Here is a 25,203-nt window from a genome sequence, read left to right as displayed (position 1 = left end):
TCTGATTTCGTTTTCAGCTTATGTTCAAAACAATCACGTTTAAGCCACTGAACTAGTTTAATCCGGTTATACATACAACCGCGAACAGCACATGTTGTCCATGAACTCCGTAACACCATCTCTCATAAAGATTTGCGTCTTTAAATAGTAAAATAATTCTCAGAAAAACAGCTAGCCTCTTCGCTAACTAACACACAAAATACCATTGGAATGCTACTTCCGCCGCCTCACCGGAAGTTTTACCCACTTTATTTTTTACAGGAGCGCCCCTCGGAAACTTGTGGATACAGAAATCGAACCTCGAGCCAAGGTTACGTTAGGTAGCCTACGCGATACGGTTGCGTTTCCAAAAAACATTGTTAGCCAACTATGGACGCAAGTTACGTTGAGTTGTATTGGTAACGACCTTGAGACAGCTAGCTAGGAAACTCAACCAACAATCCAATAAATTCCTGATGGACAAACCTGGTCCTAAATCTTTTTCTTGTTTGAGAAACATTTCACTTGGATATAATACAATAGGAAGAAAATACTTCCGTTTCATGCAGACTCCAACAACAGAAAAAAAGAACGACTCATATGATCAATGATTGATCATATGAGTCGTTCTTTTTTTCTGTTGTTGGCAATGAATATTTTATTATTTATGACTTAAAAACAGATATGAAGAGACGTGGGAACAGTGAAAATGAGCAATAGACAGTCATGACACATCAGAACAACTTTGTAATTGTGTGTTGCATAAAAATATGTTTTCTGAGAACTTTGAACTGTAACCCGTTCATCATTGTTTTGACATTTGACAAGTGCAACAGGAAAAAAGCTCTGGAGTCAGGAGTCAAAACTACAATATATGACAAAACCATTCTGTTACATCATTTCGTTGTCATAATTACAGCATGACTGACAGGATGGAGGTCTCTTTTCATTTGTGGCTTTTTGTGTGTGTGAACAAAAATTCTCCACATGATCAGATACCACAAGGGTATTTGATGTCCTATACATCTGGAAGACATATTTTAAAGAGTGTTTGCTCATCTGCAAGATGTCTATTAGACGTTTCCTGTCAGATGTTAAATAAAGATGTCAGTTTAACATGCATTCTAAATCATTACATCTTAGAGAGAGACATCTTCTAAACATCTATTTGACATCTGCAGGAAACGTTATAGACGTCTTAGATGAGCAAACACTCTATAAAATACGTCTTCCAAGTTCATCATCCAACATGTAACAAGCAAATAGTGGCGATGATGCATTTCAATTCCACCCTGGTGTTTTTAAAAAATCCCATCCGTGACATTTGCAGAAAATCCTTGTGTCTTTATTTTGTTTTTTATGAATTGTCATTTAAATGTCCTCATTTGCATCAGACTGTCCTTAGCATCAGATTTGAAGGGGACTTTCCATTGAAAGCAAGGTCAGTTGGTCAGTGCTCTCATTGTCACGACTCCAGGCACTTCAACCTTCAACACGGTTTATCAGGAAGCCGTTGGCTCCATTTTTCTTCATTTTTTTCCCTTCTTTTATGTCGGGCAGTATGTGGGAGATCCAGTCGCCATGGTTTCCCCCATCTGAAATAAAAACACTAAAAACACATGACCATTAGCAGACACAGAAAGCTTAAAAGCCTGTAGCATAATTGTCATAATTTTCCTCATTAGTAAAGTCAGAAACTAAGTGTCTGTGTAACCACATGTGTGTGCACCAGAAAAGTTTTAAACCAGTATGTATCTTTTTCCTAACCTGAATTTGTTTCAGTCCTTAATAAACCCCAAAGCAACTACAGTGAGAATAATTTCAAATCTCTCTAATGTTCCCTTCTATCTCCAGGGGGAATGTTTTTGTATTTGGTCCCTCCATAATGGCCTTGTGTGTTGCATTAGATGACGCACATTAGAAAAAGGCTAATAATGCCTTGACCCATTTTCACCCTTTTTAGCAACTTAAGTTTGCTTGATCTCATACAGTAAAATTGCCCATAAGCTGCGCTCTGCCTTCTATCTAAAGGATGTGGTTTTACTCTCATTTCACTGAACAATGTGAGAATAATCTGTTTCAATAACTTTTGATTTAAATAAAACAATATAGCTTAATTACGGAACATATTATTGTAATGCCTCCCTTAATTTAAGATGACACATCTGAGGGGTTCAACAGAATTCGACTGGTACTGATAATAAAACCACTTCATCAAACAAATAATCTTCTATTTCATTTTATTCCCAAGTGCACAACAAATATTCAACCGAGCAGTCTTTGAGCATCATGAGAGTCAATAAAACTTAAAATTATCCTGATGAATCAGAGTTAGATGACTAAGCCAATGATGAAGATGAGATGATTGAGATTCAAACAGTTATTTGAGAGTGATGCAATGTTATATTCCTGTAATACAAATGAGTGTGAAATGGAGATAAGCATCCTTGTGGATCTGTAGCAAAACCCACAAATTGGAATTGGAAAAACATGCAGCTAGGACCAACAAAGGTATCTGTCCTACAAGTCCTTCGTTTGAACGTAAAATTAAACAGTTCTCAAATAGGACTTATGAGAAAAGTCATGAGTTCAACCGCGGCGTTTCACTTGACCAAAACAAGTCACTTGCTGTGATTAGGGTTATGTCCTGCAATCATTTATCTCTAGCGCCCTCAAGCGCATGCTAGTGGTAACACATGTTGCCCTCTATGCATCATCCTCAAGAAAACAATGAAAAACAATATTCAAAACTAAGTAACGTTTTATACTGTTACATTATTGTATTCATGTAATTTGAATTCCCACAATACAAAAAAGGTTGACACAATATTAATTTCAGTAACTTATTTATCCTTATAATCAAACAATATACAATAAATGATACATTTATACAATAAGCCATGTGTGGTTAAGGCTATATGAAGGACTTAAAATAAAAGAACAAGTTTAATGGCAGCATGAATATGATCTCCATATCATTTAGAATAGAAAAGACAGATTTGTGCGAGAGACCTCAGTGGCAGACTAAAATGACTCTGGTACAAATTCAGGCCAGCCGTTTTCCAAGACAAAATCTATTCTCCTATTTTTAAATCATTAATCTCTAAAGCCCCTCTTCTATGCCTCAGTGTTGTTTAAATGAATAATTGGAACTGAGGCTGTTAAAACTTTGGCATACTTCTGTTCTGTTGTTTGCAGAGAATGGTAGTATTATATTTTGTACGTGTGTTTGTGGATAGGGTGTTTGCATGTGTAGCTATTTTGAAGGATCAAAGTGAATGATTATAAATATAAATTTAGAACATAGAGAAGATTGTTATAATACTTTTTTTTTTCTTTTCTTTGTAAATGTCTTGCTTATTTGACAAGTAATTTCTTCTGGATAACTTCTGTATTTTTAGTTTTTAACATTTGTTTGTTATAACCAGAAGCATTAAAACTTGTGTGCACAGATACTAACATTTTATACATTTTGGATATGATTTTGTCAGAACTGGACTTGTGGGAGGACTGGATAACCTTTGGTTCTGGTTTTGACCAAGAATACATGGTCACCATGATTGTCCTTGTAGATACAGGTATGTTGAAGTAAAATTACATTAAATAAATTAAAATATATTTTAGCTTTATATTAAATCATATATACTGATATATTATATTATATCTGTTTATAAATATTATCATTAAAAGTTTTTTTAAAAAAAAACTTAAATGCTTAAAATTACAATAAAAAAGTTATTTTAAGCCAAAACAAAAGTAGAATTAATGATCATTTTGAACTTTTTGCTGCTTAAAAATAATCGTAGTGGACGTAAGGATAAACAGAATGCGCTTTGAACCTCTTTCCGCTAGATGGCGACAATACAGGATGGACTTTAAAAAACACATCAGGAGTACCGAAGAACATATCCCGGAAATATTAACCTTTTGTATCTCCAGATGAATAAACCAAAGCCCTGTGAATAAACTTATGGATGACTGAGAGATATTTTTGTTTGTATTATTACTTTGTTTTGGAAGTGAACAATCATTCAGCATGGACATTTCCTCTGATGAAGCTGATGACTGGTTTATGGCATCTCTAAACACGTGAGTCAGACAACACTAGACTTGCATTTGATAGTCTGTTCCAACACTAATTTCCTACATAGACATCATGTTTGAGCATCATCCGGTAATTCTGCGTCTTCTTGATATTAGATACAAAGACCTGCATGTTTTTCAACTGGAGCATCCGACAAAAGTAATGGAGTGGACGGGTGACAAAAGTAAACCATCTTTGGATCTCTGAAACATGTAGACAGATAAAATGTAAAATCCGTTAAAGGCAGTTTTCTCTTTTATTTTCCAGGTATTTGTGTTGCAGGATACAATGGAGCAAAAAGTGAAATGTTAGAATTACTTCTGCCTCTTAAGTTATATGCAGGAGACAACCAGGTGAATAAAGAAATGCAATTCTGGTAGCCTGCCTAGGTATTTTGAATGTGCCATTTACTATCTGCCTATTTGTCACAACTTTAGGGTCTTTGTGCAGAAAGAGACTTCAAATTACAGCGTGGTGGCTTTTCAGAGGAACCTGTTGAGTGTTTGATACATATCCCAAGAACGAGGTAAGATTTAGATATACAGAACAGAAGTGGACATTAATGTCATCTGCTAAATGGGATAGTTGATAAAACATTTATTAAATCTGATCTATTGTAACTATTCAGTTCATACTATTTTTTGAGGCAAAAACCTACAGTTTGATTTGACTGTCTACAACAGCAAGATATTGAGAAATGTTCAATTCTTCCCTATTTTACCATTGTATAGGCCTATTTATTTAGCTATGTATGTGCATGATTATATATTATATGATTAGTTACATTTTTCTATTTGGGAATCATTGGTCGAGACCTTTTTTTCTCGTAATATTAGCTGTTCTTTACAGGTGTGTGGTGACTAGTGGAAGTTCTAGTTCGACGTTGCAGATTTGGGATATTGGAGGCGATGATAGTGGTAGGATATGTCTGTGTTGTTAATTACAAATGGGACTAACAATAAGAAAATCTTTATGTTTTGAGTCCTGTGTAATTGTCTGCAAAATTATTCATATTTTGAAATAATTATTTTAAAATATTTTTTTTGGAACATGTTACATAGTATCATACCATTTTTCAATACAGATGTTATAAAAAGGACTGGAGTCATAAACCTCAAGAGCACATCAGCAAAAGGCATTAAAATAGCACCTGGATTGACAGATAATCCAACAGTTCTTCATGGTTCTTCTATAAGTGATGTTAAGCTGACCGACATAGCAACAGGACGGGTTCTGTATACAGTAGGTAATATCAAAACCTATTAACCTTAACCTTTTTACGGTTGTTTTTAATGAGCTTAATTTAAATTATACATTTAAATGTAAAATTATTATATATATATATATATATATATATATATATACACAGTGTGTGTGTCTATCAATTCATATGATTTATTTGTTTATCTTTTATTTTTACAGGAAATGAGTCCTTAGATTCAGTGAGTGGCTTAAAGTTTGTGAATGCTCATGTGTTTCTCATTTGTGCGAGCAATGGCACTCTGCTCATGGGTGACACAAGAGATCCCTTAACTGCTCTTTATCCTCTGGAAGAGAGTAAGAGGGGTTTGCACTGGTCATTTGGGTTGAGGAGTGACGGCTCCCTGTCTGAATCTTCTATTGTAGCAAGACTCTCATCCTCCGCTCACATTCTGCTGTCAGACCTTAGAGATTTACTGAGTCCAATTTGTCAAACCCAACTAAACGTCCAACACAGCCCACCAAACAATGACTTTCTGAACATTTCCTGGGCTCCTGTTCTCGACAGTTGTCTGGCTGTGTCTGGTAAGTAGAGCTTTTTCCTTTCTGAAATGTGCTAATATTTGGTCTTGTAAGGTTGAATTAAAGCAAATTGTTGTATACATATTTCATAATGCGGACTGTGTGAATTTGACCATTGATTATATGCCCATGCCAATGACATGACAATTTTCTTTTTTTGAAGGGTTTGATGGAACTGTTCACATTTATAACACAACAGATTGGAGCACAGAGGCCCAGAGCCCTCAGCCAATTTTTTCACACAGAGGTCATGAAATGTCACATGATGCAAAACACAGTGGTTCCCCAGCTGTTATCACCACCCATTCTTGGCATCAGTCACGACCAAACACTCTTCTCTCAGCAGCTACGGATGGATCTCTACATGTATGGGACTGGGTGGACATAATCACTGACAGATGATGATGAACTGTTCTGTGATGCATGCATACACCATATTCATGTTTTTAACAGATTTGCATAGTATATTTCTTTACGGGTATATGAATTAATATCAAACAATTAAATAATGTCTTTAAACGTTTACAATGACTGTTAAGTCAATAAACTATATTATTACATGGCTCTCTGGAATACTTTATTCTGCTTCATAAAAACAGCTGGCATAATCTTTACATCTGAATTATCGATTGTAGCGAAAATGACCACGGAGGACGTCAGTGTTCATATTATGTATGTATTATTGTTTCAGTGTTTGTGTTGCAATGGACTTCATTGTCAAATAGGGCTGTCCAGCGATTAATCGCATCCAAAATAAAAGTTTGTGTTTACATAATATATGTGGGTGCACTGTGTATAAATATTTTGTATATATATATAAATACACACATGCATGTATATTTAAGAAACAAATATTTTTTAAATATAACATATTTGTATTTATATGTAACATAAATTACATATAAATCTTTATACATTATATACATGAAAATATTTCTTAAATGTATACAAGCATGTGTGTGTATTTATATATATAAATTAATTATACACAGTGCACCCACATATATTATGTAAACACAAACTTTTATTTTGGATGCGATTATGCGCGATTAATCGTTTGACAGCTCTACTTTCAAGTATGCAAAACAGAAGAGAAGCCATTATGTGTAATATTTATTAAGTTTAAAAATGAGTAAACCATGTTCCGGTTACATTTGTGAATGTTTATTCATGTTACATTTGATTGTATATTAATATCTCTGCCACAATTTGTTGCATTTAGAAGTCACATTTATTTTACTCTAATCAGAGATGAAACATGAAAGACATGCTTTAAATTGTCCATTATATGAGTTTCGTTATGTAATGGATCTGTTCAAGAATTATAACAACACATATCAACTCATATGCAAGTTGCTGACAGTGACTATTATGTTGAATCTCTGGTTCCAAATAGACAGTTTCCAGAACATTATTAAAATAAGCAGTTTGCAGCGACAAACTGGGTGGGAAAAAAGTATGTAAAAGGATTTCTGCTATTTTTTTGTTATTGTTTTTTTTTATGACATGAATTATAGGAAATTATATTTTCTACAAGTTTTTCATCTTACATAATGTTATGAATGAACAAATTAGGACATACTGGCATTGAAGAAATTAACATTTAATAAAATACACATTTTGCAATAGTTCTATAAAATATGTAATGCTATAAATGAAAAAAAAGTTACTGTACATTAGATAGATCAACAATTCATTTTAAAGTACTTGACTTGAGTATTCAATTAAAGGGTCATGAACCCCCCATCTTTCAGCTAATCCAAGTGGCGCCTATGAATGTCACTAAAAAGCAATGGTAAAATGTGAGGAAATGCTAGATTTTTATATATAGGCTAGCAGGCAAAGTTAAAGTCTTATGAAATACACTGACACTTTATTATTGTCCTTTCAAAAGTAACCGAATGCCCTGCTACATATTAGCCTATAGTAATCGTAATTATATTTAAAACATATTAATGTTGGCTAATTATAATGTCATTATAAAATATATAGTGGTTTATAGACACTATAAATGCATTGCAGAAAAAAAATATTAATTTTCCACTTAAAAAAATCGTTTTCAAAGATGGTTCGGCGGAGGTGGACGACTTCTCATTTTAAACACACACACGTCTGGTTTACTATCTTTGAGGGGACTTTCCATAGGCGTAATGGATTTTATACTGTACAGACTGTATATTCTATCCTCTTACCCTGCCCCTCTCCCTAAACCTACCCCTCACAGGAAACATTCTGCATTTTTACATTTTCAAAAAACATTACTTAGTATGATTTATGCTGTTTTCCTCATGGGGACCGCTGGCTGGTCCCCACAATGTAGGTGATTTTCAGGTTTTACTATACTTATGGGGACATTTGGTCCACACAATGTAATATAAACATGAACACACACACACCTCTGAAGGGATAGAAAAGTCCTCGGGATACCGCCACATCTCTCGCAAGACGCTACTTGGATTACTTGTCAACAAGGCGAAGTCCACCATTCTCCACTTCTCGCTGCTCTCTCTCTCTCTAGAGAAAATGTTCGCAGCACACACTATAGATTAGATCATGTTTAGAAGTGTCCGTGGTTGATGGCAAATCAGCCATCCAGAGCCAGAGTCTAGCCCCTGCAGCATCGCGGGGAATATATTCAACCCACTTGGACTTTGCACCATGAAAAAAACAAACACTTGCGTCCAATGATTGCCTCTCTCATCTATATATCACAGTTTGACATGTCTGTCGTTGGAAAGATCCACGTGGTGTCATGAATAATTAAGAAACCGTGTCTTCTCATAGGATAAGAAAAGTCAGTCTCATTAATATTTATGAGACACCGATGAGTCGTCAATGCACTCACAGTGCACAGCAGGTGACGTGGACACGATGAAGATTTTAAACCCGGTGTTCTGTCGATTTTTGCTGCCTTGTCGAAAAATGCTACCATAGCGCGAATTGATCACAGAATGCCGATTAAAGTCGTATGAAATACAATTCTAATACAATTCTAAGTTATGAGTAGCTACTGTATACTGTAGACTACTGTTTTTATTTTTAAAACGGTGTAAAAATTATCATAAAATATTCATCTTTGACTTGTCAAAGTACACCTTTCCTCATAGTAACTGAAACTTTCAGTTATTCCTTTTCAGCTGGCTGACCGTACAAATATTCATATGGTAGTAAGCATTTTTTAAAGGGAAATTATACATTATAACAGGAAAATGTACCTTTTGTAAAAAAAAATGACAAAAAAAAAAAAAAACTGAGTCTGCACATGCGCATAACCGGTAAGTGGGAAATCTCGATGGGTAGCATGAATTGTCAGAACACCGGGAAGAACCCCCCCCCCCATATTTAACTATTTTAACCCTATTATTAAATCTAACAGATGCTAACATTGTCTTCAATGGTGTTCAACACACATACATCTGTTAAAATCTCATTGGTTTGGGTTTCCTGACCCTTTAATAGTAAATGTACATGTTCACAGTTTTTTCTCAGGGAGTTCGAACAGCAAAAAGGCTATTTCTTCATTCTCATGTTCCTTTCCACATTCCATGAGACAAGCAAAGCGTCCAGGCTCATACTCAACCAGATCTGAATATGCACTGGGACCATTATGCAATATAAGTAAAGGTTCATCCGGCCACCCAGAGGAATCCAATGGAGATTTATTCAAGTAGAGACCAAGATCCACTCTCTTTTTTGGATTGGATGGATGGGAGTAGAGCAGCAATGTCTTTGGAGGACTACTCTGATCAAGAAAACTCAACACACTGCCTTGGCAACCTTTTCCAGTCTCTATTAGTTTATGTGAGGTTAAAACTTTGTCAACATCCTCTCCAGAGTTGTAGCTTAGTGCCTCCGTTCTGTAGCCAAGGCGGGTTCTGGCATTGCAGTACAAAGTACTGGTACCTTTTTCATCTATGATCTCAGCCATCTGACACTCACATGACTCAACAGACATTTGGTTTCCTGCTTTCCATGTGGTTCCTTTATCATCGCTGTAGAACGCTAAAGCATAAGATGTGAAACAGCAAAATGATAAGCAGCAACATGATGTGCAATCAGGTTTGCCAGTGTATCGATACGCATAGGCCGGGATAATCAGTCTCCCACTCTTCATTTGAACACCATGTCCTGGTCCAACAGCAAAGGGGGCCCAGCCCTGCACCTGCTCACCAATCACATCTGCTGTCAAGTCTGTAGTTTGACTCCAGGTTTTGCCAGCATCCTTACTGGTTACATAACAGAGCCGTCCTTGGCTCTTATCTGTCCGAATTTGTTCGTATTCAGAGACCCCTTTGGGAATACACACAAAAAACAGGAAAAGGGTCTTGGAATCTCTCTCATAGACCGGACATGGATTCATGCTGCGGTGGTTTGGTAGACAAGCTGAAGTGAGCAACTGATGACCACTGACCCACTGAAATAAAAAAGCATCATGACTGTTTTCATGCTAGGTTGTGTAAAGTATCTATGAAATAGCAAAGTTGTTAAAAAAATGAATTTGTACCTCAACTTCTTTAATCTTCTTGCCTTTTGTCCATGTTCCTCTTCTCATCACAAGCACTTCTGCACTTGTGTCACTTAATGTTTTTCTCTTTTCAGCAAAAGCAAGGAAGGTTTGATCGTTATTGAGATACACAAGGGCTGGAATTCTGTATGACACTTGTTTTTTACAACAGCAACACCACTTTTGAGGCTGTTCCTGTTTGAATATTGTTGTTGTGTTTATGTTTTTAAGATTGCGTCTTGATGGTGTCTTGTTACCCATTGTTAAATTTGAGCTCTAGAAAAAGAGTATACAGCATCAGTTTCAGTAAGTAGTCAGAAAAAAGTCTGAATAATTTGTATAATAATTATAGAAATATAATTATATTTCTATTTCTTGAATTATAACTAACATATAATATAGCTTCTGCTGCCACATTTTCCTTGCTTCTTGCGAAACGCACAATACTCAATAATAAATACAGTCAAGAGAGACTGAGAGCCCGAATGAAAACGTCATGCCATCCTTCGCAGGTAGGACAAAGGATGGGAATCATATAACACTGTCTCACGTCCAAAACAAAACAATGAATCCAATCACTGTACAGACAAAAGGTTTTTGCACTTCAGTCTGCAAATTCAATGATGGCACTTTTTTAGTTTTTACAGGGGTGCTATATTATTACTATTATTATTATCTCATTTTTACTTAAAATTCAGTATGGCAGCATTTTTGTTTACCATAACCTATGGGGATCATCCATGGTTTCTGTCCTTGTTGATGATTCTCTATTAGACTATAAGAAGATACTCACAGAAAGCAGCAAATGATTCTCACAGCAGGTTTGTCACCACACACACCACACGAGCCTCTCATCAGGTCTAATTAAAACATGCTGAGCATCCTGTATTTATAAGAAGCTAGGTTAAACATTACACATCAACATCACGATAAGTAACAGTTAGCATGTGGTTATATATTAATTATATAGTTATTGATTTGGCTAACTACACACATAAATCACATGTTCTTTATTGCTATCCATTAACAACCATTAACATCCATGGAACCTTTCCATTGCACAAAATTATTTTTCTCTTAATATTTCTCACTAGATTATAGTCAACAATAAACATGGAAAACCTAGAAAAGTATTAAGAACATTCTTTATTTTTTTTCCTCAACTAATCTTTTGCTTAATTATTTTAAATTTCAATCAGTATTTTCAAATAAATATCTCACCTTTCAATGCTGAGAAAGGGGAGACGTGTTTCTTTGAAACGTGTTAAGAAATTTAGGGTGTTGCAAAAAAAAGTCCTTTTCGGCTTTGCCTGTGTTAATGCTAACTGCATAAAATTAGGCACAGGTGTGTATTTTTATTGGAACTTTACTATCTCACCACCATTTCCATTAAAAAAAACTATTGTGCATCTCAGTGCCTTTTGGACAAAAATGTCCCAATTGAAACCCATTAAAACTGTCATTTTTAATCCCAGGGCCATTTAAAATGATGCAGTCTTTGTTAATTTTTACTATTTTTTTATGAGATGGTGCCATTTTTCATGTTTGGCCTATAAAGCAAATACTTGCTTTATTCTTGTTTTCTGCTTCGGTATATTATAAAGGCAACTGGATAAATTGTGCAACGATAATTGTGTGGGTGTGTTGGTACGGATGTCTGAGTGTGATTTGTAACAAAATCTTCAGCCCGTTCTCATCCCAAGGCGTCATATACGACGCTTTTGCCAAAGCGTAGACATCCAACGCACATGGCACCCTTTAGCGTCAATATGAGACGCAGTTATATGGGGCAGAAGGCGCCTCCTAGTGGTCTAACCTTAACCCTACCCCAGACCTAAACCTACCCATACTCTGTGCGTGTTATATTGACGGTATATTGACTAAAGGGTGCCATGTGCGTTGGATGTATACGCTTTGGCAAAAAGCATTATATATGAGTACGCTTTGGCAAAAGCGTCGTATGAGAATGCGTTGAAATCTTACTGAAAGCTAATTTTTTGAGATTTGGAACACAACTTATTTAGATTCATGGCTTTGATTTTCTAGCCGTTTTAGAGTTCAACTTGTTTCATAAAATACATATTTAAATATGATTTAAAATAATGTCCATTATTTATTTTCTTTTTAAATTAATTTTCTAAATAAAACTTGGGATTTACTTATTATTATTATTAATTTTACTTCAGCAATAATTTACCAACAGTCTTCTTTTAAATGATACCAAACTTAAGTCTGTGCTCCCAAGCTTCAGATTTTTATGACATTTAGGAAATTTTTTGTCCTCTATGTACAATTTATGCACAATCAGGGAATTAGTCTTTTGAGAAATACTCTTCTGGAATGGGAGGCATACAGTATGTTTTATTTCTGGACATGGTAGGAAAAAGACTGCAATGCAAAGAAGAGATGAAATGCATTTTCTCCTGTTTGACACAATCTTAAATGGCTGTGTTGGATAAAAAAAATATTGTTTTATAATATGTTTTATATTGTTTATTGTTTTATTTGTTTTATATATAACTGTCAATGATTACATTAAATTATCTAGCAAATGTCACATGGCTCGTTGGGCAAAAATCTGGTGATCTTCCAGTTACCGCCCTTCCATTGTGATGTGTATTCTCAGACAGATCTTGTTTACCAAACTGGGCAAATCATTGACAGATGACAATATATTTTATCACTAAGAGATAAAGGAATTTAAGACTTCTTTTTTAACTCCAACCTAATGAACTATGGCAACATTTGGTATAGGAGAATTATTAAATAAATTAAGAGCCAACACATGTTATGCTGGACTATAAATGGGCTAACTTATTTCATTAACATTATCTCTCATGTCAAAAAGGATTTATGGTCTCCCCACCCCTTATGTTGACAGTCACATCTCTTCACAAATTTATCAGAACATTAGGCCCTTATCTTTACTGAGCACTCAAATAAAAGTAACAATACGTGAAAAGTATAAGGTGTGACACAGCAGAAGCAACATGTGCAACCCAATAATAATACCCTATGATTTCAAGAGTCTACAGCTCTATGGGTACAGCTTGCACATTTTAGATTGGGATCATAATGCATGCTCAATTATGACAGATTTCAACCAGAGGCATTGAAGGATTGCATTGAGATACAACTCAAGCACCAAAGGACTACTTAAAGAAGTCAGTAAAACAAATCAACAGAAATAAAGCATAAGAGTGGCGGTAGTGAGGAAAGCAGCTGGCTACTTTTGCAATAAAAAACCTGACATTAACAACAAAAATTTAATAATAGCACAAAACTGCTTTGCATTATTATTAATGGATTTTTTTTTTTTGCAAGATAATAATACATTATAAAGTTACCATTCAAATGTTTGGGGTAAGACCACTTTTTTGGTAAGTTTTTGAACATTTAAATGTTTATGTTACGAAGGTTACATTTACAAAAACTGGAATACTGTGAAATATTATTGCACATTTTTTTAATTGCAAATCTGAATTTTTTAGAATCATAACTCCAGTCTTTAGTATCATATAATCTTTCATTCTAATAAGCAGATTTTGTGCTCAAGTAATATTTTTTATTATTATGAAGGTTGAGCTATGTGCAATGGGCTGCTTACATTTTGCAAAAATATGATATTAAGTGTTTCTTTGATGAATAGGGAACAGCAAGATGTAAACAACAGCATTTATTTTTAGTGTAATTTTTTTTTGATTTGTTATTCATTTAATGCATCATTTCTGAATAAAAGTATTATTTTCTAAAAAATCTTACTGAGCCCAAACTTTTGTTTTGTATAAGACCTTCATATTTTGGAGATCTAAAAATGTCTAATTTCAGTTGTTTAAGTACATGTCCATTATTTTAGTAGTATTTTAATCATTTACTATCTAAAAGAAAATGTTGACTTGTTTTGCTGTCTCATTCAGCGCCTTTGGCCTGGATGATATCACTGAGTTTAAAAAGGGCAAAAGCAATGCCTTCAACATAACTTATCTCTCCACATTCCATGAGACAGGCAACGTGTTTTCCATCCCCACACTGAGCCAGATCTGAGTATCCACTTGGACCAAAATGGATGATCAATTTATGATCCTCCCATCCAGAGGCATCCAAAGGGGTTTTATTCAAGTAGACGCCAAGGCACGTTCTCTTGCTTGGATTGGTTGGATGGCAATAGAGTAGCCATGTGTTTCCAGGATCTTAAACAGAAGCAAAACTCAACACACTTCCTTGGCAACCATGTCCAGTCTCTGTCAGCTTATGTTTAGATGAACGTTTGTCAAAATTTTCTCCATCATTCTTACTTAGAGCCTCAACTCTGTGACCGGATGTACTTCGAGCATTGCAGTAGAGTGTACTGTTACCTTTGTCGCCTATGATCTCAGCCATCTGACACTCACAAGACTCAACATCCATACGTTTTCCTACATGCCAAGTGCTTCCTTTATTATCACTGTAGAATGCAAATGCATGCGCTGTGGGCTTATGGTTGTGTGTGTGGCAAGGATACACATAGGCCGGGATAATCAGTCTCCCGCTCTTCATTTGAACACCATGTCCTGGTCCAACAGCAAAGGTGGCCCAGTCCTTCACCTGCTCACCAATCACATCTACTGTCAAGTCTGTAATATGGCTCCAGGTCTTGCCAGTGTCCTTACTGGTTATGTAACAAAGTTTTTGCCTGATTCTCTTTTTTATGTATTTGTTCACGTTCAGAGAGCCCAACAGGAACAGTGATGAAAAACAGGAAGAGGGTCTTGGAATCTCTCTCATAGACCGGACATGGATTCATGTTACGGTGGTTGGGTTGACAAGCTGAACTGAGCAACTCATGACCACTATTCCACTAAAAATAAATAAATAAATATAGTATATATATATATATAAACATTGTGATAGTGTTCATGTCTTATTATGCAACTCACTGAATAAATAAATGGACAAGAAATATTGATTCAAATTGAAATGATTTGATAATTTTACTTTTAGGCTACAGGCCTAATATTAACACTTAAATTCCAGAGAACTGTGTAATAATGTACAAGACTGACTAAATATTAATGTAAAGTCTCACCTCAACTCCTTCATCTTTCCATATTCCTTTTCTCATCACAAGGACATCTGCATCCGTGTCGTCAGCAGTTTTTCTCTTTTCAGCAAAAGCAAGGAAGGTTTGATTGTCACAGATATAGATGAGAGCTGGAATTCTGTACGTCACCTGCTGTCCTTCAGAGTTTTCATTCTCCTGTTTGAATAATGTTGTTAGTGGAAATGGCCTTGATTTGCTTGGTTGTTGTTTGTCCATTTTTAAGTCCTAGAAATAGAATAAGCAGTTTTATATTAGCATTCACGTGGTGGAGTCTTACAGAGGGCTTGTTTAAGCCATATTTATGAAAGAGTAATGTATGGATAGAATATTTTTTGCTATACCCTGTCCTTCATCTCCCCATACTCTAATCATAGAGAAAATTGCATTGTGCAATGCGTGGGTTTGTTGGAGTTGGAGTGTGTGTATTTTCACGATCAAATTACAAGCAGTCATGAAGCTAACCATACCACGAAGTACGTGCAAGTGCTAATGCAAGTAAATAATACTAACATGAAAGCAAAAATGACGGTTCGACGCTTGCCGACAAGAGCCTTTGTATTTCAGTGACTAACTTAACTGTAGTTGCCTTTTTAAGCGTCCAGCAGTAACTCACTAAAGCCAAGCGTACTAAATAGCAACATGAAACAAGTTGATAGGACACCGCATGAATGAACGACATACTCACAGAAATGTTCTTGTCTTTTCTGCAACAAACACGAAAGTGAGCAGCAGGTTTCTTTAACACAGACTTCCACCAGAAACCAAACTTGATCTTACACACGCTGTTTTGTTTTTGTTTTGTTTGGATGTTGTTTTTTTTACTGCGAGAGCAAGACTAATAATAAATTATTATTCACTCAGACTCCTATCCGTGTGCTTGCGTGTTTTTATTTTCTTTTTTACCGTCTATGATTTCGACAACTATCAGTTTTCAGTTAACTGTACATCATGGTAAGATGGCTGACAACGTAAGATCGCCCCCTACAGACATCACAAATATAATTGTAAAATGAGACACTTTCTTGAAAAATTCACATCAATGATACTGATTACTGAATAACTCACAAGCTGGGAGAAAACGTATCATCGTTTTAATGTTATATATTAGTAAAATATAATATCCACCTTATATAAATCAAATGTATTTGGCTGCAGATTTTAATCAGTCAACTTTGATTAAAATGATGACCACACTAAAAGGTATCCATATCATTCCAAAAGATTCAGTGACACCAATCTAAAACAGTGAAGTACTTGAAAACACTATTTATTTTAACTAACCAGATGGTTGTAATGAATCTGTGTGGAAATTCCAGACAACACAGCTATAAGGCTACAATAAAAAAGGAAAAGAAAAAAAGTCAATTCTACACCAAAGTTAGTACATATGAAATTGACGAGCTAAGGACACTTTTGCACCCCAAGCCAGTAGTAGCAGGTGGTATTGAAAAATATCTTTAACATTTTTTAACATGGAACCAACCAAGTGTCAATTAAAATCAATTAAAAAAGGTCTACACACACTATAAAATAAAAATCAAGCAGACGGCACCATTCGTTTTAGATTACAAAAAAGAACACTAGGCCATTTTTTAGAAGAACATTTTTTAATCAATATGCATATGCAATTATTTATATAACCTTTATTTTACATGACCTATGTTTTTATTTTCCTAGCATAATCAGTATTTAAGCATGCACATTTTGACACTTCATTTCATTGAATGCTCTCAAAGAGATACAAATGAGCAGGGACAACCATTCAAAATGCATTTTATTTTATCCTGTAGAAAGATGTAAATCTAACCCAAAAGCAAATGTTAAAAGATCCCACATTTCATTTGCTCTTATATCATTTCAAGTGCGCAATACATCGCTGAGCTTGAATTCCAAAAAGGCTATCTCCTCAATCTCACTTTTCTCTCCACACTCCACGAGGCAGGCAAATCGCTCCCCACACTGCGTCAAGTCCGAGTATCCACTGGGACCATTACAGATGATCCATGGACGGCCCCAACCAGAAGAATTCAAGGGTGATTTATTCAAGTAAACTCCAAGATCCTTCCTTTTCTTTTTAGAAGTTGGATGGGAGTAGAGTAACCAAGTTTTTGTGTCTGACTTAGTCAAGCAATCACTTGGTTTCTGCTCCCCTTCCTCCGATGGCTCTGGCACGGGGAAGCTCAACACACTACCCTGGCAGCCGTGATGGGCCTCCACTAGTTTCCTTGCAACATGAGGGTTGTCAAAATTTGCTCCGCTGCTTTTACTTAAAGCCTCTACTCTGTGGCCAAATGTACTACGGGCATTGCAGTACAAACGACTCTGATCAGCACAGTCTATTATCTCAGCCATCTCACATTCACAGGATTTCATTTGGATTTTCTCCCCCATCTGCCAGGTGACGCCACAATCATCACTATAGAATGATAAAGCATGAGGCCTGACTTTGAGTGGAAAATGAAAGGGAAAACATCTACAGTGTATGTAATAAACATAAGCTGGAATGATTAGTCTTCCGCTTTTCATCTGAATCCCATGTCCTGGTCCTACTGCAAAAGTAGCCCACTTGCGAATCTCATCTCCAATAACGCTATTAGATAAATCTGTTAACTTGCTCCAGCTCTGGCCATAGTCTGTACTAGTGACATAACACAGCCGGGCTTGGTTCCTACCCGTAGCAATCTGATGATATTCCGTGATATTGCCCAATATGCATACAAAAAACAGATAGATGGTTTTGGATTTCCTCTCATAGACTGGACAAGGATTCATAGTGCGATGATCCGGCAAACTGGCAGAAGAAAGTGTTTGAACAGGAGACCACTGCACACAAAGACAATTCATTCAATTATATATAAATATCTAATTATGAAATCATATTTTATTGTTCAAAAGCTTGGGGTTGGTTAGATTTTTAGAACATATTTTTAAAAGAAGTCTGTGATGTTCACCGAGGGTGCATTTATTTTATCAAAGTGCAGTAAGAGGAATATTGTGAAATATTATTACACTATAAAAATTCTTCTATTTGATTATTTTGATTTGACATTTTAACAATTAAAATGTAATTTATTCTTGTGACGGCAAAGCTGAATTTTCAGCAGTCTTTAGTCACGTGATCCTCATTGTAATATTCTGGTTTAAAGCTTTTCGAAATAAAAAGCTCGAAAGAACAGCATTTATTTTTAAATAAAATCTCTTTAACAATGTAAAAGCCTTAACTGTCACTTTTTGATCAAATGCGTCCTTGCTGACTAAAAGTAATTTGACAAAAATCATATTGACCCCAAATTAACAGTAGAGTGTAATATTAAATATGAATACATTCAAATATATTGAACAGGAAATATTTTAATTACTTCAAGAGATCCATTTAGCAGCAATCCCCTCCTCATGACCAGCAATTTTGCATCACTGTCACATGGAGAGCTGCGCTCTTCAGCAAAAGCAAGGAAAGTCTGACCATCACTGATGTAGATCAGAGCAGGAATTCTGTATGTTTTACCATCCCCTTGCTGGAATAATGCTGTTCGTGCAGGTAGAGATTGCTGGGGTTCTTCTGGGTAGCTTTTTGACGTCATGCTGTTGCTGTCAATCATTCCTAGACCAAGTAGGCAAAAATAGGTATATGATACGTTGTAATACTGTAGACTTTAAACTTGTGGGGTGTTCATGCACATATCTAGACACTTGTTAGTTTTGAGACGTCTTGAGAAAATAGTACTGGTCCTGCTGTATTAATATAAACATAATAATCATTTAAAAGTCGACTTAAACGTCCTGAACGGGACATATTTAGTCACGATTGAGTCGTCGCTTACATAGGCAATGTTCAATCAAACGATGCGACCACAAACCTTTTTAAAATGAAAATATGAAATGTAGTTTGTACAGTTCACCTTCCGTGCATTACATCTCAATAGCAATCCGTTTTAATTCAACTCATAAGAGAGTGAGGCTAAAAAAGCTCTCCGTCTCCTGTGCTGTTTCCTCTAGCTGGGCAAGAGGAAAGAGGAAACGTTGTTGTGCATTGTGGGAAATGTAGTTCCGAACCAACAAGCACGGGTGTAACTTGTTTCATTCACTTGTATGAATTCAGTGGGATATTGAATAACATTTATGTTCTATTACTTTACGATTTTCAAACTGTATTCATAGAGTTAAAATCGCAACGATGTCAGTAAATGCTGAAAAAGTACTACATTTCCCATATCGCTTAACTACAGTTGCTAAGAAACAGACTTTATTCGAGAAACATGCTAGAAGGGTCTTAGTGGTTCCGAGTAAAAAATAAATTACGTTTCCAGAGTTATAGTAGGGCCTAGTTAATCCTAACGTATCTGGTTAAAGGCGTTGTTTGTCTTTATTTTGCTGTGTAACGTGGTTCACAATCACATGACTGTTTTCTAGGAGATAACAGCTCACTAAAGGGGATGACAGGACATGGGATTTACAAATTTGAAAATGAAGAAAGTTACCCATCAAATTGCTTCCCATCAAGATCATATTTTCATCCAAGAAACGAAGGTGAGTATTATTCCTGTGATGGTAAACCTGGATTTTCACTTCAGTTTTCAGTGTCAAATTATCCTTCAGAAATCATTATAATATGCTGAAATAATAAACATTTCTTATTATTATCAATGTCGAAGACGGTTAACGTTAATAGTTTTGCTTTATAATACTTTAATTTTATATGATTGTTTAAGGAATAGAAAGTTCAAAAGAACAGCATTTAGTTATATTAGAAATTATTTTAACAATGTGAAAGTAGTCATTTTTAATCCATTTAATGTACTCTTGCTAAATAAAAGTATTAATTTCTTAATATATATATATATATATATATATATATATATATATATATATATATATATTACATTTAAAATAAATAATTGCATCTATTAAACAGTATTACTGAGGTATTATTTCACTTTAAAGGGGCAGGACACTGGCTAGTAGCACACCGAAATACATTGGAAGAGGGAATATCAAAAAGGAAAAAAGTTTCAGGATCGTGTTTCGAAGTGCACTCTGGGAAACATGAAAAGGGAAGAACAAAGAGTGCAAGCAGGACTTTAGATGCTCAACTTTTAGTAAGAATGCTTTCACATTAGTAATTCTGCTATTAATTATTTTATTCATTGGTTTCACATGTGACTCTGATGTTCAATATCTCTTACTAACACACACTTCCACTATACTTCAGATTACACTGCATTGTGTGGATAAGCCCTCTGACCTCTGTTCTGTTAACATCAGTGGCCAGCATTTGCAAATGGTAAGGCCATAAAACATATTGGGATTGGTGGTAGCCTTGGAGTCAAAATGGTTAAGAAACCATATTTTAAGCCATCTGCCTTTACATGACAAAAGGATTTTTCTTTTTTTTAAACAGGTCAAACTTGAGGGTTTGGACAAATTTGATCAGATTACTTACATAAATGCCTCTGATAACCATTTAACTTTAGGTAATCAAATATTTGTTGTATTCTTTTGATATTTCTAGTGTAACAAGTGTCAAATGTGCTTATATTTGACATATGATATATTATATATATATATATATATATATATATATATATATATATATATATATATATATATATATATATATGTTTTTTTTCCTAGAGCCTTTTAAAAGGTTTCCTGCACTAAGAGAATTGGAACTATCACTGAACAGTCTCCATAATTTTGATATTCACGCTGAAGAATTCCAGAGATTGGAGGTGAGTTTGTTTAAATACTGGGTTGTGATCGCATTCATTGTGATGATCTAAAAAGCTTGACATTATTACTTTTTACAGGTTTTGGATTTATCTTTCAATAACATATCAGGAGAAAGTATATTAAATCTAGGCCTGTTAGCACGTCTGAAGGTGCTCCATCTAACTGGAAACCAACTGCAGATGCTTCCACCTAATATGGCTGGACCTTGTACCTGCCCTGGAGAGAAGTAAAGGAGACTTTAAAATCTCTTTTAAAGGCTTTATCTAAGTAGCAAATGTGCTTAGAAATGCTATGCGTACCCTTTATTTTAAAAGTATGGAATGGGCTATATGCACGCATAAGTTCCGCATTTGACGTAAGGATGCTCGTCCATTTCCGGTTGTGTAGATTAAAGCGGAGGAAAACCGGAGAAAACGGGATTATGGCAGAGTCTTCAATATTTACTGTCCTCCCGTCTTTGAAACGAAACGTACATACGTTTAGATGTAATTTTATATATAGTTATGTTTATTTAATGTAATTTTAAAAAGAAGCAAAAACACAACGAGGGGTGTCTGTTTTATCTGTTTTTGTGACTAACGTTTCATTAGTATAACCATGGAGTAAAAAATTCAATATAAATTCTCGGTATTGCATTGGACTCTATGATCGGCGGAAGTTATCGAGCATCCTTAATCCTTCACCGGAAATAACGCCGTGCACAGAGCCCATTTCAAGTCACAAGTGACTTTTTTGCCTAAAGTTTTGAATGTTTGAAATTACCTTACACATTTTCCTTTTTGTTAGGAGCCCACAACAGGGTACCTTGCTATTTCAAAAACTTGAAGTATTGATGCTTGATGAGAACAAATTATCATCTCCAGGAGTGTTTATGAGTCTTGCTAATTTACAAAGGTAAGTAAGCTGTTTCTAGAGAAATATGTGGCATAAATGAAGTTTCTAGAGTATTCAAATGAATTAATTTTATGTAACAAAGACAGATCATTTGACAAGTCCTGGATTGTGGCAGGTGCTTTGGATATGTAATGGAATCTTTATCATATGCAAGAACATTTGAGTTTATAATATACATTTATCTACAATAAAAAAAATTAAAAATGCTAAATTTCACTCATTACAATCAGTTATTTGCAACATTCGCCTATCAAATCAGTCTCAGTTTATTTTTATCAAACAATGGTGTAGCCCAAGGAAATTACCCGTGTTGTAAACATAAAGTGATAAAGGGGCTCTGTTTTGTTTTTAAATTTATAATTTATAAATCTATTAACTAATAAAACTGCAAAAGTAGGATGCTTACATTTGACATTGTTTAGGAACCATTTAAGTGATTCTCGCATTCTCTCTTAAATTTGTTTTGTGCATTTAGGCTTTGTCATCTAAACTTACAAGGAAATTGCATCTCAGGAGTCCCATTCTTGGAACAAACGGCAACATTACGAGATGACAAAACAAATGACAAGAGGATAAAGTGTTAGTATATTTAATAATAATAATAATAATAATAAAAACATTTTAGTTTGGTTCATATCTGTTCATTTTTCCAATTCTTTGCCAAATAGTCTCTGAAATCACCATGAGCCAGCAAAAAACTGAAAAAACTTTGGAAGTATGTCTATATAAGTCATATCCATTTTTTTTTCTCAATATTATCATTGATATTCATCAGCATTTTATAATGTAAATATGCAATAGAAGGACAAAGCATGTCTTGAAATACATTCTGGTCCCTCAAAATACTGTGATGATCAGAGAAAGGAGGATGGAAGCTCAATGGATCTCCGTCGGCGTCCACCTTTTCAGGAACTTCGTCATCTGATTTTGGCCAACAATGAGGTCTGTGTATTTGTTTCTGTCTTTGATTTTTTTTTACAAACATAGACAGCTGAATTAAGTCATTGACAGCAGAGCGTTTTGCCAATTTTCCCTCTAGATAGCTGAGGAAGAAGCATTGTTGCCTGTGGCATTGTTTCCAAAGCTCAATGAGCTTGTTATTCACTCAAACCCCTTGACAACACAGAGAAGTGGTAAGCTCACACATCCTCAGACAGGCTCATTGCTAGGGCATTAAATGAAGACTTTCTTTCTGTGTTTTTCAATACAGGCGACCCACCAATGCTGACCTATTTTCTTCAAGACAAGCTGGGCATTAAGATAAGGCGCAAAATCACAACGGATCGCATTAAGCGACATATTAAACTCCCTATCAATCCTAAAAGAAAGGTGTCACAACTTAACTTAATCTTAACTTAACTTAATGTTTTCAGAAGCAGTTTAAACTTCCACTTACATTTTCAGGTGAAAACTACAATTCCAAACATACCAAAATTTCCTTCGATCATGGAAAACCAACATGCTACAAAACCACTCTGCCCAAAGAAATATACTGGAGAAGAAAGTCCTCAACCCTCAGAGTATGGGTTAATGCATGCATTTGGCTTATCGTCTCAAACGAGCATTGAAGACATTGCCATGGGCCAGGAGCATTTAGACTTGCCAAGTGCAGACATATCCTTTGAGGCGAATCAAGATGCAGAGCCGTTCTTTGTAACAGAGGTAATTGTTTGTATCTTAATCTACATATCAAGACTTGTATGATATGCATGTTAGAAAACTTATTTGTTTTATTCTATTTTCCAGATTAATGGCCCAAATCAATCTGAATACCAAGAAGAGCTGGATTATCCAAAGCCTGGAAATGAAATTATTTCCAGCCTGGAAATGAAAGCCAGTAAAGCATGTCCAGTAAAACTGATTGGTTACGAAATCTTACTTGATGACACATCTGAGCCAGAAATGCCTGAGATTTCTGGTAAGAATTTTCCTTGAACTCTTTGTTTAACCTGTTGCTTTGTTTGACTCAGTGCCATTTTGTTTGTTCTTGTTGTCACTGATTTCCTTCGACGCAGGAATTCAACATGCCGTAAGGATTTTGGAGCACACACTCAAGAACCTGCTTGTCTTTAGAGATTCTAAAGCAAATCTGGACCTTCCTCAGAAGCCGTACGCCGAAAGAGAGAAAAGGGTCAGTGGTCGTTCATCGGCTCTATACGGTGCAGTCATCATCTACATTAAGATGTTAATGCCATTATTGAATCCTGCATGAGTCATCTGTTATGAGTAACACAGCAGGAACTTTCTTTTCACAGATTAGAAATCTGCCGCCTTTGAGACCTAAAAAGTCAAAGGGAGAAAAAGTTGAAGAACTTCTTGCCCAAATAAAGGAGGCGAAAACAATAAGCAAAGTTCCCTTAGGTAAACGATGCTTCCTTTATCATTTTTATGGCAAGCTTTGAAATGTCACTTATTTATTAAAATGACAAAACCGAGATGGAACCCAGTGTAAATAAGCAAGTCAAGTTGCTTTTTCAGCGGGAGCAGCATTTAAACGTTATCATCAACTAGCAGGTCAACTATCAAGAACACTACTGAGATGTTGTAGTGATTGTGCGGCACTGTTTACTTTGAAATGCTCTATTTGGCTCTGCAGCTGTTCCTCTATTATTTCAACACTTAACAGATTGCTGGTGTGTTGGACTGTGCTGCATAAATGAACTTCAGTGCAATGATTGTGGATATGCCATATAACCTCCAGACTACTGTTAATATGAATAAATTGATATTGCTCATAGATATTTAATGCAACTTCATATATTCTTTATGCAGATAATGTACTCAAAGGAGGGAATGATATTTGTAAGAGAGAATATAAAGAAGCACTAACTCTGCTGAAGGACATGAAAAGGAAGTACAGGACGGCCCATTTGAAAAGAGTGGAACAAGCAAAACAGATTGAGACTGAGAAGACGTATTCCCTTTGAGGGATTGCCTCAAATAATCACTTTTCACTTCATTAATTAACTTTTTTTTTTTTTTAATATGGTAAGAGTTGGGCTGTTTTGTCTTTTGAGTGTTTTGACACAGTAAAATAAATGTTTGGTCATTTGCAGAAAGTATACTTTAAAAGAAATTATCGATATTTTTACCTGAAATATTTTAGCATTTGTCATTATGGAATGTAAATGTTTTGAAAGGTGAAGAAAA

At 35.2% G+C, this 25,203-nt stretch overlaps 5 protein-coding genes across 11 annotated transcripts; 2 read left to right on the top strand and 3 right to left on the bottom strand.

Moving 5' to 3' along the window:
* Positions 1-608: 608 nt before the first annotated feature.
* On the bottom strand, positions 609-10,622 carry LOC120490578 (sialidase-3). 2 transcript variants are annotated; one of them, XR_016147543.1, is made up of 3 exons: positions 10,350-10,622; positions 8,242-10,259; positions 609-1,588 (listed from the first exon to the last, which is right to left on the bottom strand). XR_016147543.1 is itself a non-coding variant. In XM_089123455.1 (2 exons), exons 1-2 carry the CDS (start codon positions 10,608-10,610, stop codon positions 9,318-9,320), a joined length of 1,203 nt encoding a protein of 400 aa, XP_088979581.1. In that variant the 5' UTR covers positions 10,611-10,622; the 3' UTR covers positions 6,946-9,317. The 2 variants fall into 2 exon arrangements, 1 of the variants encoding a protein (XP_088979581.1); XM_089123455.1 differs by lacking the exon at positions 609-1,588 and having other exon boundaries at positions 6,946-10,259.
* On the top strand, positions 3,853-6,408 carry wdr73 (WD repeat domain 73). The gene is made up of 8 exons (XM_039688294.2): positions 3,853-4,068; positions 4,180-4,247; positions 4,331-4,416; positions 4,501-4,589; positions 4,913-4,980; positions 5,148-5,309; positions 5,486-5,848; positions 6,009-6,408. The coding sequence occupies exons 1-8, from the start codon at positions 4,016-4,018 to the stop codon at positions 6,245-6,247; spliced, it is 1,128 nt and encodes a 375-aa protein (XP_039544228.2). The 5' UTR covers positions 3,853-4,015; the 3' UTR covers positions 6,248-6,408.
* Positions 10,623-14,297: 3,675 nt separating the features above from the next.
* On the bottom strand, positions 14,298-16,379 carry LOC120490617 (sialidase-3). Its single transcript, XM_039687922.2, is given in 4 exon segments — positions 14,298-15,017; positions 15,019-15,186; positions 15,415-15,654; positions 16,115-16,379. Coding segments are annotated over 3 exon segments (876 nt in total). The 5' UTR covers positions 15,646-15,654; positions 16,115-16,379; the 3' UTR covers positions 14,298-14,540.
* An 806-nt stretch (positions 16,380-17,185) lies between these two features.
* Positions 17,186-19,456, bottom strand: LOC120490817 (sialidase-3). Of its 4 annotated transcripts, none has more exons than XM_089123952.1 (3): positions 19,329-19,456; positions 18,789-19,030; positions 17,186-18,252 (listed from the first exon to the last, which is right to left on the bottom strand). In XM_089123952.1, exons 2-3 carry the CDS (start codon positions 19,026-19,028, stop codon positions 17,287-17,289), a joined length of 1,206 nt encoding a protein of 401 aa, XP_088980078.1. In that variant the 5' UTR covers positions 19,029-19,030; positions 19,329-19,456; the 3' UTR covers positions 17,186-17,286. The 4 variants fall into 4 exon arrangements, with proteins under 4 accessions (XP_088980078.1, XP_039544211.2, XP_039544214.2 ...); XM_039688277.2 differs by having other exon boundaries at positions 19,287-19,445; XM_039688280.2 differs by having other exon boundaries at positions 18,935-19,030; positions 19,287-19,442.
* Positions 18,862-25,102, top strand: xrra1 (X-ray radiation resistance associated 1). Of its 3 annotated transcripts, none has more exons than XM_089123950.1 (18): positions 18,862-18,967; positions 19,840-19,956; positions 20,371-20,525; positions 20,639-20,710; positions 20,828-20,900; positions 21,061-21,158; positions 21,237-21,385; positions 21,946-22,053; positions 22,529-22,632; positions 22,722-22,768; positions 22,912-22,995; positions 23,093-23,186; positions 23,264-23,382; positions 23,458-23,715; positions 23,800-23,971; positions 24,069-24,184; positions 24,309-24,414; positions 24,826-25,102. In XM_089123950.1, exons 2-18 carry the CDS (start codon positions 19,863-19,865, stop codon positions 24,978-24,980), a joined length of 2,004 nt encoding a protein of 667 aa, XP_088980076.1. In that variant the 5' UTR covers positions 18,862-18,967; positions 19,840-19,862; the 3' UTR covers positions 24,981-25,102. The 3 variants fall into 3 exon arrangements, with proteins under 3 accessions (XP_088980076.1, XP_088980075.1, XP_088980077.1); XM_089123949.1 differs by having other exon boundaries at positions 22,855-22,995; XM_089123951.1 differs by lacking the exons at positions 18,862-18,967; positions 19,840-19,956; positions 20,371-20,525; positions 20,639-20,710 and having other exon boundaries at positions 21,063-21,158; positions 22,855-22,995.
* The last annotated feature ends 101 nt before the right edge of the window (positions 25,103-25,203 follow it).

Source organism: Pimephales promelas, chromosome 19 (assembly GCF_988280905.1).
Source record: "Pimephales promelas chromosome 19, fPimPro1.hap1.1, whole genome shotgun sequence".
Taxonomy (NCBI): domain Eukaryota; kingdom Metazoa; phylum Chordata; class Actinopteri; order Cypriniformes; family Leuciscidae; genus Pimephales; species Pimephales promelas.
The sequence above is the reverse complement of the archived record's forward strand: the minus strand, read 5'-3'. Positions and strand labels throughout refer to the sequence as shown.

What these genes read in the sequence shown, in the direction of transcription:
- xrra1 (XM_089123949.1), top strand. Translation starts at nt 19,863, where the DNA reads ATGACAGGACATGGGATTTACAAATTTGAAAATGAAGAAAGTTACCCA. An exon ending in GTGGCCAGCATTTGCAAATG is followed by an intron (nt 20,711 to 20,827) that starts GTAAGGCCATAA and finishes TTTTTTAAACAG; the next exon opens with GTCAAACTTGAGGGTTTGGA. An exon ending in AAACTGAAAAAACTTTGGAA is followed by an intron (nt 22,769 to 22,854) that starts GTATGTCTATAT and finishes AATATGCAATAG; the next exon opens with AAGGACAAAGCATGTCTTGA.
- LOC120490817 (XM_089123952.1), bottom strand. Translation starts at nt 19,028, where the DNA reads ATGATTGACAGCAACAGCATGACGTCAAAAAGCTACCCAGAAGAACCC. An exon ending in TGCTAAATGGATCTCTTGAA is followed by an intron (nt 18,253 to 18,788) that starts GTAATTAAAATA and finishes CTTTGTGTGCAG; the next exon opens with TGGTCTCCTGTTCAAACACT.
- wdr73 (XM_039688294.2), top strand. Translation starts at nt 4,016, where the DNA reads ATGGACATTTCCTCTGATGAAGCTGATGACTGGTTTATGGCATCTCTA. An exon ending in TTTATGGCATCTCTAAACAC is followed by an intron (nt 4,069 to 4,179) that starts GTGAGTCAGACA and finishes TCTTGATATTAG; the next exon opens with ATACAAAGACCTGCATGTTT. An exon ending in TATTGGAGGCGATGATAGTG is followed by an intron (nt 4,981 to 5,147) that starts GTAGGATATGTC and finishes TTTTCAATACAG; the next exon opens with ATGTTATAAAAAGGACTGGA.
- LOC120490578 (XM_089123455.1), bottom strand. Translation starts at nt 10,610, where the DNA reads ATGGGTAACAAGACACCATCAAGACGCAATCTTAAAAACATAAACACA. An exon ending in AGAAGATTAAAGAAGTTGAG is followed by an intron (nt 10,260 to 10,349) that starts GTACAAATTCAT and finishes TTTTTATTTCAG; the next exon opens with TGGGTCAGTGGTCATCAGTT.